The following is an 11394-nucleotide window of genomic DNA, read 5'->3' on the forward strand; positions in this document are numbered from 1 at the left end:
ACACACATATTGACACATAACACATTTAGAACCGAATTTATCCCGACTCTCTAGTCAAGGCATTTAAGCAAAGTCGAGATCAAACAAATTAAGGTGCTTATTCATGAGTTAAGAACGGAGTCTATACGTCATAACTTAGGCACTCACCACTCTCAAGGCACAACAAAGTCAAGAAAATTGCCTCCAATTAGCACTACAACTCAATACTCCTTTATTTCTAAAAACAATTAACTACACCCGGTTCAAGCAAAAACCTTTAGAAAAGAACTGCGATATAAAAAAATCAAGGGAATTGTTACACTACCTAAGAAAATAAAAGACACATTTTTGGTTTTTATTTTTATTTTTGTGTGTTTTTGTTTCGACCTTAATCCCTCAAGAATACTGTGGAGGAGATCCATTGTCAGAAAAAGTTAAATAATAATGACGAAAACACGCACAAAGAAAATATATATACATATTTACATCCCTCATCCCACACTTTAAATTGTAGCATAAAGAAAATATATATACATATTTACATCCCTCATCCCACACTTTAAATTGTGACATGTCACCATGACACAAAAATAAAGAGCAAGAGGTAAAGAACACTCCCCTGAATCATCTAGTCTGGGTATGAATCAATGTCGAGGTCCGTTTTGCACGCCTGATCCATTGCACACAATCTTGCCGAGATTTTTTTCTCTAACCTCTTCGGGCACACCTCATACTTATCATGCTTGTCCTCTTCAGCTAGCTCGTTTAGGACATCCACCATAAAATGAGAGTATGCAGCCAATTCCTCTCTAGGTGACCCTGTTGCCTCTTTCATATTGAACACCACTCTCTCTTCCCCTACTCTTAGCATGAGCTGGCTTTCCTGAATATCTTGTATAACTCTGCCAGTAGCTAAGAAGGGTCTACCTAGAATCAGTTGGACCTCCTTATTCTCTTTCATCCTTACCATAAGTCCACATAGAATGCAAATTTGTCCACCCGAACTAGCACATCTTTCACTATTTCTTCGGTATTATTCTGGTCTGATCCGTCAGCTGCAAAGACACATATACATATCTAATTTCTCCGATTTCTTTCTCAAGGCTCCTAAAAATAGACAAGGGAATAAGATTAATAGAAACACATGAATCAGATAAAGATTTTTCAAAGTTAATACTTCCTAGAGAGTAAGGTATAGGGAAAATCCCTGAATCTACACACTTTTGAGGGAGCTTATTTTGCAGAATTGTACTACAATGTTCGGTGAGCTTGGCAACCAAAGTCTCTTTCACTTTTCTCTTGTTAGACAGTATCTCCTTTAAGAACTTGACATATGTTGAAATTTGTGAGAGTACCTTTGTGAAAGGTAGATTAATATATACCTGATTGAGCACTTCTAGAAAACGCCCAGATTGTTTGTCCATCTTCTCTCTTCTTTGCTTCTAGCGGAAAGGTAGAGAAAGCATATATTTGTTTTCCTTAATCTCCTCATTCATTTCATTTTCGTTCCTTCTTCTTCTTCTTCTTCTTCTTCTTCTTCTTCTTCTTCTTCTTCTTCTTCTTCTTCTTCTTTTCTTCTTCTTCTTCTTCTTCTTCTTCTTCTTCTTACTATCCTCAGGATCTACCCCCACTTTACTTTCTTGATTTTCGTTATTTTTCTGCTCCTCCATAGTTTCATCTTTTTTTTCTAGACCATCCTCTAGCTCTAGACACTTCTATATATCTTTACCGTATAGGAATTATGAACACATGAATTAATCTTATGAGTTTTAGGCCAAAATAGCAGCAATGACATGCTTGAAAGAAATTCATGTTATATCCTATCTGCATATTTTGTTTAGCAAATCCACAATCCACTTATCTGTGAGCACGTGATTTTGCCCTATGTGAATTATTCTCATAAATTCAAGAAAAATAAAATTTTCCCATTATTTGCAATTTCGTAGATTGTTTATAGCATTTTGTTAATTGTTTGCATTTTTCTGTGCATGTTTAATTTTATTTAATTCATGGAAAAATATATTGCATTTGCATTTAGGATTTAATTTTATGTTTTTAAATTAATTAGTAATTAGTTATTTTATAAAATATGAAAAATCACAAAAATAGTTCATGTTGCATTTTAACTCTTTCAAATTCGAATTTTGTAGCTTTTTCTTTTAATTTAGGACTTAATTAATTATTGTAAATATTATGTTGAGGTTTAATATAATTCAGTAGGTTAATTTATTTTTTAAGAGTTAGTTTAGATTTATTTTAATTTGAGAAAGAAAGAAATTGGAAAATAAAAAGAAAAGGAAAAGAAACAAAGAAATCTGATTTTTGGGCCAATTCAATTAATTTCCCCCTAGGCCCAAAATCATTTTCCCCCTGAAACCCGTTCCACCCAGGTCGAGTTTCCCCCTAAACCCGATCCGTTGTAACTGGTTCAAAACGGTGCCGTTTGGCTCAATCATATTCCAACCGTTGATCTTGCATGATCCAACGACTGAGAACTCAACTCCCTTTCATATAATAGTGTCCAAATGCCCCCATACCCCTGTCAACCCCCTCAGTCTTCTCCTCACCCCCTTGTCTCTCAAAACCCTAGAGCCCGCCGCCCCTGAAACCTCCAACATATCCGCCGACGGCGATGGCATAAACCACTCTGATCCCCTCCAAATTGATACTATATAATCCCCTTGCCCTCCTCTATTCAAATCTTCAACCCGTTTCCCTCGAATCATTACCAAACACGCCAAATTTTAGATCTAAACCAGGAACCTCCAAAACCCTAATTCGCCCAAGCCCACCCAAAACCTCACTAGGTCGTCCCCTTCCTCCTTCCACCCATCACATCTTGATGATTGCCCAAGAGGCTTATCGAATTGGAGCCATTTCAAATATGGGATGGACATGCATAAGCCTTCATAGACGATTTGAGCCGAAATGGGTATCACTTGTTTGTTCTCGATGGGAACAATCATTTGAAACCAATTTTTGGGTTAAATCGGAGAAGACGATTCCAATCGGAATGGCCAGTCATTCTTTGCTAGGTATTTGTTCCTTTTTTTACTTTTTTTCTTCTCATCATCTTGCTTTTCTGGAGCCTCCTTACATTTTCAAATTTCTTCTTCTTCTTTTCTTCTTCTTCTTCTTCTTCTTCTTCTTCTTCTTCTTCTTCTTCTTCTTCTTCTTCTTCTTCTTCTTCTTCTTCTTCTTCTTCTTCTTCTGTCTTAAAAAAGGGAAAGGGGTCAGTTAGCTTTAATTTTAAGTCGTTTGAATTTTGTTTTCTTTTCCCCATAACTAATTGTCAGTGTTACTAAGTTAAGTTTAGGGCTAACTATTGTATTTGCGTCTAAAATCAGTAGTTCTTCATTTAGGGTTTAGTTTAATTGTTTAACCTATGTTTAATGAATTTTGCTCCAAAATCAGCATGTTAGTGAATCATGTTGTTTTGAATTCCCTGTTAAGATGATTGTTAATTGTTTCAGAGTTTAAATCTCAAATAGGTTCATTGATTCTTGCTAAATGTCAGTTTTGACTATTCAGGTGTGGGTTTAGTTCTGAGTGCATTCCAATGATAAATCTATTTAGATTTCAGAGATTAATGCTATTTGATTCGTTTGGTCTATGGGTTCTGTTAGAAAATTGTTCGTTTAGGTTTTACATGTTCAGAACTTTCAGGGGTGTTAATTGAATAATTAGGAACTTTAGGGGTAGTTTGGGGATTGTCTAACCTGGGGAATCTTTAGTAACTGATTGGGAAGCTTTCTAAATGGACAACTGCCCAAAATTGTTAAGAAAACAGGCTAAAAAATAAAATATCTGAAAGAAAAGGACAACTGTACAAAAATCAGTTTTAAAAGATGCCCTGTAAGGGTATTTTGGGGAAAATACCATTGCCTTGCCATGGAAGGCACACAACAAACCCCTGCCTTATAAATAAGGCTTTTCCTTCACTTAGCATAGAGGACAAAAGCCCTAAAAAGACTGAAAAACTCTCTGCATCAGGCTTGGTTAAAAACTGCTTGGAATTACATTTTTGGGTACATTATTAGAGTCATTTTAACACTTAAAAGACCTCTTAGTTGATCTGGGTTCGAAAATGGTTCAAGGAAGCTGAATTTGCTGTTGTTGAGTAGCTGATTGGCACTGTTCAATTGCTACCGATTTCTTCATATTTTCTTGTTCTAATTTCTGCACCCAGGTACTTCTTGGACTCCCTAACTGTGTGAAGTGCAAGTTTGGAGCTGTGTAATCGATTGGAGATTTCGAAGATGAACATTAGTTTCCTTTTATTGAATGTTGGCTATGTCATTTAGAAGTTCTGTCTTAATTTAGTGTATCCATGATTTATTATGTTCATTCATGTCATTGATAATACCTTTCATCTTACGGTTTGGATTTGGAGTTTAGTCTGTCATGTTGGATGGGTTTGCAAGAAGGACACTTCCTGTTGGGGTTTGTTTAAACGCGTTTGGTTTAAAAGCTACTTCATGCTTAGGGTAATATGTATTTATTCATGTTTTTTTTGCAAAGCTGGTTTAAGCTCTGTTTTCCCCCATCAATCAGCTTGTTCTTTTAGTTCCTAAAGGATTGAAGTGTGCTTGATTAAGTGAATTGAATACCTTTCCCCTAAAACTAAAGTTCTGTGGCATATAATTTCAATAGTACAAAGTCTTTTGACATCAGGTGTGAATTTTGGGTATGTGTCTTTGGTTAAAAGCAAGTTTTCCTTGTTGAATCTGTGGAAGTTTTATTATAGGTTCAAATCAGATTAGATGAGTTTAATTCACCTGGAAAATTTGTCCTGGTTTAACATATGAAGTCACGAGCTTCTTAATTCATTTCCTGATTGAATTTTAGTTTTCTTTGAAAATCATGTTGTGGTTAGCTAGTGTAGGATATCCGATCCAGTTTCTTTGTTTGGGGATTTAACAATTGTTCAGCATGATTTGGGGTCTTAATGTTTTCCTTAGATTGCCACGTGATTTTATTGTTAAGTTGATCTTGTGCCCAAATGCCAATTTCTGTTGTTAGCGTTGATGTATACATACAAAGAGAAATGGGCCAGATTCGTGGGTGGCCCAAATAAGGCCGTGAGTATGAGCTCGAACGCTTAAGCTTTGGGCCCAGAAACTTGAGTCAAGTAAATCATCCCCCTGGCGAGCAAATGTATTGGGCCCTTCGCTAGCCCGAAACCTTTTCGGTAATTGAAGTACCTGGTATTATTAAACATGGGCTTATAACTATGTAAGGTAATTTGAACATTAATTTAGAGTAGACCCAACATCTTGGACCTTTTTTTTAAATTAAGTATTGCCTTCACAATTAGATTGAGGTATGCCATTTCAACAAAGCATATAGTTTATGGCCCTCAAAAGTAGTTCGAACATCCTTTGAAACTAGAATCGAGGTATGTCATTAGTTGAATTTTTCATGGCCCTCGCAAACTTGAAAGTGCGTAGTTGCTTTAGGCGCGATATTTTAATTAACTTCCTTAAACTCGGGTGTGCATTTCATGTGACCCAACTCCAATTCTCAATAACGTTAAATAAAACATGTCATGGACCGCGGGTGCAATTCATGTGGTGTGGTTCAAAATGTGTTTTAGATAACGTTGAAACTTCCTAAAATTAATTAAAAGCGGCTAATAAGTTAAAATATACCATAGGTTAAAACATGTATTAAAATAAGATAATAGGCCAATAATAATAGTTGAGCGACCGTGCCAGAACCACGGAACTCGGGAATGCCTAACACCTTCTCCCGGGTTAACAGAATTCCATACCAAGATTTCTGTATTCGCGGACTATAAAACAGAGTCAATTTTCTCGATTCGGGATTCTAAACCGGTGACTTGGGACACCATAAATTATCCCAAGTGGCGACTCTAATTCTTAAATAAATCCCGTTTCGATTGTCACTTTAAGTTAGAAAAAACTCCCTTATACCCTTTCGGGTGTAGGAAAAAGAAGGTGTGACAGCTCTGGCGACTCTGTTGGGGATCGAACCTAGAATCTCTGGTTCAGGGTTAAAGAATTAGAGCATAGAATAATTATTATATTTGGCTTTATTTATTGTCTGGTTTTATTTACATGTTTGGGCCTAATGTGCTAACTGTTGCTTTTTACCGCTTTGATATGGTTGAACTGTATATAAATTGCTATGAAACCCTCTTCTCTCTGAGTCTTCTAAATCATCTGGGAAGTGTGCACTTCGTATGACTTCTTTTCTGTTAGAGTCATATCCCAATTTTAGAACGAGGTTTGAATAAGTTACAAAGCCGGTGAAGCTTCTGTATTCCCGGTACGCTGCCCCCCTCCCCGGCTCGAGCTGTCCGCTCGGGTAAGCCAGGTCTAGAACAAATAAATCCAGGTTTTCAAACCTAGTATAACATAGCCTCATGCCGGATCCCTAGTAGGAACGCTTGTTTGTATCATGTGCATTTGATTTTGGGGACTCAACACAGGGGTTGGATCCGTCTAGGACAGATGCACCTGAAATCAAAAGACCTTCCTGATGCATTTTGCTTGCTACTTGCGCATTTATTTGATTCGGACTGCATGTTGATCGGCTTCTAGAATAAGAGAAAAATTGAGAAAAATCAAATTGAGGTGAGAGAGAAGGAATTACCCGCCTGTGGAAAACCTGGTGTCCTAAATACCACGAAACACTGCAGAGATTTTCTGGAAAAAAAAAGAAAAAAAAAAGTTGTTTCAAAAGGTTTTTTTTTGTTGTTGCGTCAAAATTGGCCGAACTACGCAAGTTTGATTCCCACCGGATGTGGGATACGTAGACAACCCTCATCGGGTCCAACTACTTTTGCAAAAATAACCCAAAAATGTGAAGTGTCTCTGTTTTGTCATAAATAAATTAGGTGGCGCCATTCTTGTCCAAAATAGCCAAAAATGCCCCAAAAAGGCGCCGGAAGGTTGTTTTTGCAAGAATAGCCACTTAGGGTCCTTTTTTCAAATTTTGGTTGATTAACAAAAACAACCCTAAAAATTGTTTTTTTTATTATTTTGAGGTGTTGGAGGGTTATATTTCACAAGAATGTTTTGTTTTAAATTTTGTGAAAAAGGTGTTTTTTCTCTTGAGTCAAAGTAAATCACAGTCTTTAATCAATCACCTTAAATAAATGTGCAGGATGAGCACAACTGAAAATGAACCTTTCACGGTCCGCGAAGAAATCCCGTTAGAGCTACATATGTGGTAGCATGATTTGGGAGAAATCAGCAGAAAAATTGTGATAAAAGCTTTGGGTGGTCTTGTGGGGCTTCTGAAGATTAAGCCGAGGAAGGATATAATTGAGGCCTTGATACCCTTCTGGGACCCAGCCCATAATGTGTTCCACTTTGCTGATTTTGAGCTAACTCCTACACTTGAGGAAATAGCGGGCTACGCTGGCTTCAGTGAGAATCTCAGAAATCAATACCGGTGGCACATAGAACAGTGACTCCTCATAAGTTTCTGGACCTGTTAAGCATCAGTCAGGAAGTTCAAGACAGAAATTTGGCCGAAGGATTTTGTACATTCTATTTCTTGTACCGACGTTACGGGAATCCTTGCAGTTTTGAGATGCCAGATACCGGTCTTACTCACTCGGGAAACAAAGATAAGTGGGAAACTCGGCGAGGATTGTCTTTTATAGTGGCATTCCTGGGTGTTTTGGTTTGTCCTAGAAAAGATGGAAACATAGAGTTGGGTCTTGTGGGGATAGACGACTTCATGACTAAAAAGGCAAATGGCACCATTGTACCGATGATCTTGGCGGAGATTTACCGAGCTCTAACCGTCTGCCGAGAAGGGGGAAAGTTTTTTGAAGGATGCAATATGCTTTTACAACTCTGGATGGAGGAACACTTTTGCCACCGCCCGGGGTACATGAATTGTGGCATGACCGGTCTTGAATGCATTGAAAAACATGAACAACGGGTCGAGGGCTATGAGTTCCCGGAGGGTACGGAAGCATGGTTTGCAAACTTAAGCTCTCTAACTGCAAACAAGATTGAATGGACATTCGGGTGGCTCTCAGTCAGTGAAGTCATTTATATGTCGGCCAAGGTGTGTTTCTTCTATTGATGGGTCTCCGGAGCATTTACCCTTATGCCCTGCACAGAGTTTTACGTCAGTTAGGCAGGTAGCAGACCATCCCACACGATGAGGATTTGAGTCGGCAGGTTATTGAATTGGAACCAAAAGCTGCTTTTCCAGAAGATAGGGTGCGTCGAATCTGGCATCAATGTAGGTTCTTAGAGCCAAAGACTCAGGTACGAGATCTATCCAGAGGTGAGTTGGAGCCTAGTTACACAACTTGGTATGGTAAAAGGTCCCAAACCCATCTAGAGCCCGAACGGCCTGCAAAAAGGCCCCATGTCCAGCAATTCACTAATGGAGAGCAAGAGCAATGGGATTGGTTGGCAAAAGAGGTGAATTACAGAGCCACCATAAGCAAATTGGAAGGACAGATCCGGGATCTTAAATTTGACAAAAGTGTGCAGGTCACGACCGATGAAGGGGAGAAGAAGAAATTGGCTCAAGAAAACAAGGCCCTTCGAAAGACTCATAAGGGGACTCAAGAGGAAAATAGTTGAGTGTGAGGATGAGTTGGAAAAATTCGAGGGCAATCTGGCGAGAGCTCGGGCATAATTATCAAAGAATGCAGAGGGGTGAGCAAAGTTTGTCCCGTAGTTGAAAAGAAAATATGAGAGAAACGCCACCAATTTGAAGAAAAAGTTGACTTCCCTCGAAAATGACATGGCCAAGCAAGCTAAAAACTTCAAAGAAGAAAGAGAACACTGTTATGCATTAATGTCATAGTTAGAAAAATATCTGCATTAGTTTCAAGAACAAAATCATACAGCTGAACAAATTTTGGAAGCTAGAACTCAGCAAATAGGGTGCTTGCTCCAAGAAAAGGGTGTCATCAGGGAGAGGATTAGAGCCATTGCTGACTATATCATCATGAAGTGCCACAAATGTGAAGACATGACTAGAACCACCTTCTTCCTGCGGTAATGACTTTTGTTCGCCAAATAATGAGTGACCTGGAGCGCCTTTAAGGGGATCTTATGCATAGGCCCTCGACGAGACCGACTGATGTCCCGCGAGCCCCTGGAGCAGTTAAGGCATTGATGTATTCATGATTTTCATTCGAGTCTGTATTTTCTCTTTCTTTCTTGGAGTCTGTTAGTCTGTTTTCAAGTTTGTATCTTTCCGTCGGAGTCTGTTAGTCTCCCTTTTCGAGTCTGTTAGTTTTTATGATTAAATTCTGTAGGATGAGTCATTGTAATCAAGACGCTTTTATTTTATGGAAAATTTGAAAACCCTAAAATGTTTTTTTATTGTTTATTTTTACACTTATCCCCCAGAACTACGCTTGTTCTGATTCATGCGGCGTCATGATACGTAGGCAATCCCTATAGGATTCAATCATAATCAGAAAAGAGAAAAAAAAAGAAGAAAAAAAGAGAAAAAAAAGAAAAAAAAGAAGAAGAAGAAAAAAAAGAGAGAAAACTATGGGAGGAAACAATGGCAAAACAATGAGAGAAAATGAGAGAATGAAGAACAACGAGAAATCAAGCAAAGAAAGGCAGAAAAAAGAGAAGTTGCAAAATGGAAATTAGGGAAAGCCGGGATGACGCAAGCAACCGATCAAATGTATAATAGAAATGGTTAATTGTTTAGGTGCATTGCATCCCCAACGTGCGGTTACCTATCTGTTAAGCCCTAATCACTAACAAATTTGTTGTTGTCATCCCAGTAACATGCATGTGGCTAGTTTGTTTGGCATTCTGGCAACTCACCCGTACAATACCAGGTCCAAAAACAAGTTGATCATGGCTAACCAAGAACTGGATGCGAGTGTTATTGATCCGTCAAGAGAGGGGGAAGAGTCTGATGTTAATCTGAAATAGGAAGTGTATAATCTGAAACAACAGATGGCAGAGATGTACCAGGCATGGGTGAAAGGGCATCCACCACAATCCTACCCCGCCAACCCTGCTTTCATCCCGCCGTTGGCTCAATCCCAGGAACCTCCCACTGTTGATTCATCTCCAGGCTTTCCCATTTACCACCACTACCAAGGCACCACTTCCCAAACACTACCAGTTCCACCACCCAAACCAGTTCCATACCCCCCTCCACCAGCCACCCCTGTTTTCGTGGCACCCCCACCCGCTACACTCTACCGATCCTCTAGTGAGCCTTTATTCCAGACCCAAGATAACCAATACTATCCCCTGGAGCCTACTTTCAAGGCCCCAGAACCTTACTCCCACACTCCTTATTTTGACCTCCCTGTTGAGGCTGAGAAACCACCTAAAAATCCAGAACATGAGGATATATTCAGGAAGGTTAAAAGCCTGGAACAATCATTTAGAAACATGCAGGGATTGAGAGGCCAGGTGAGCGTGGCCTACAAAGATCTATGTCTATTTCCCAATGTTCAACTGCCAGTGGGATTTAAGATGCCCAAATTCTATCTATATGACAGGCAAGGAGACCCGGTGTCCCATTTGAGGGGATTCTGCAGTAAAATGAGAGGAGCCAGTGGGAAAGAAGAGCTGTTGATGGCATACTTTAGCCTGAGTCTGAGCGGCGGGCATTGGAGTGGTACACCTATCAGGATCATAGCATATGGTATACATGGGATGATTTGGCCCAGACATTTGCTTGTCATTTCCAATACAACCTCGAGATTTTTCCAGATCGTTTGTCTCTAACTAAGATTAAGAAGAAGCCTAGTGAAAGTTTTAGGGAGTACGATTTTCGTTGGAGAGAACAAGCGGTAAGGGTTGACCCTCCGATGAAAGAGAGTGAAATGGTGGATTATTTTCTCTAGGCCCTAGAGCCTACTTACTACGGCTATCTGGTATCGGCCATAGGCAAGTCCTTCAACGAGGTAGTAAAGATGGGTGGCATGGTGGAAGAAGGGCTTAAGTCAAACAAAATCTTGAGTTACTCGGCTATTAAGGCAACTACCCAAGCCATTCAAAACAGCACTGGGGAGTAATCAGAAAGAAGAAGAAAGAAGATGTGGTAACAATTGACTCAGGATCATGGTTTGGACCTAGGGGCCTGTCACACCATTATACTCAGCCTCGACCCCACCACCAAACCTATACCCAAACCCCGTATAATCTACCCCAATATTACTTCCCATCACCAGACCTTCATTTTTCTGCCCACCACGCCCAAACATACACTCAACCTCTTGCCCACACACAATGGTGCGAGCCAACCCCACAAAACACCTACCCAGCTCCACATAATGCTTACCCACCCCCACAAGCCTATTGGAACCCTGCTGGCCTAGGTTTCCGGCCCAATCAAGCATTTAAGAATGAAAGGTTGCAGCAGAAGAAAACCTTCACCCCGTTGGGAGAGTCCTACACTAGTTTGTTACACAGACTGAGGCAATTAGAT

General features: G+C 39.5%; 2 protein-coding genes across 2 annotated transcripts; both read right to left on the minus strand.

Moving 5' to 3' along the window:
- Window positions 1–998: 998 nt before the first annotated feature.
- On the minus strand, window positions 999–1403 carry LOC138889975 (uncharacterized). The gene has a single exon (XM_070173323.1). It carries the CDS (start codon window positions 1401–1403, stop codon window positions 999–1001), a length of 405 nt encoding a protein of 134 aa, XP_070029424.1.
- An 18-nt stretch (window positions 1404–1421) lies between these two features.
- On the minus strand, window positions 1422–3262 carry LOC138889976 (vicilin-like seed storage protein At2g18540). Its single transcript, XM_070173324.1, has 2 exons — window positions 3035–3262; window positions 1422–1694 (listed from the first exon to the last, which is right to left on the minus strand). Exons 1-2 carry the CDS (start codon window positions 3260–3262, stop codon window positions 1422–1424), a joined length of 501 nt encoding a protein of 166 aa, XP_070029425.1.
- Window positions 3263–11394: the final 8132 nt, after the last annotated feature.

Source organism: Nicotiana sylvestris, chromosome 4, assembly GCF_000393655.2.
Source record: "Nicotiana sylvestris chromosome 4, ASM39365v2, whole genome shotgun sequence".
NCBI lineage: Eukaryota > Viridiplantae > Streptophyta > Magnoliopsida > Solanales > Solanaceae > Nicotiana > Nicotiana sylvestris.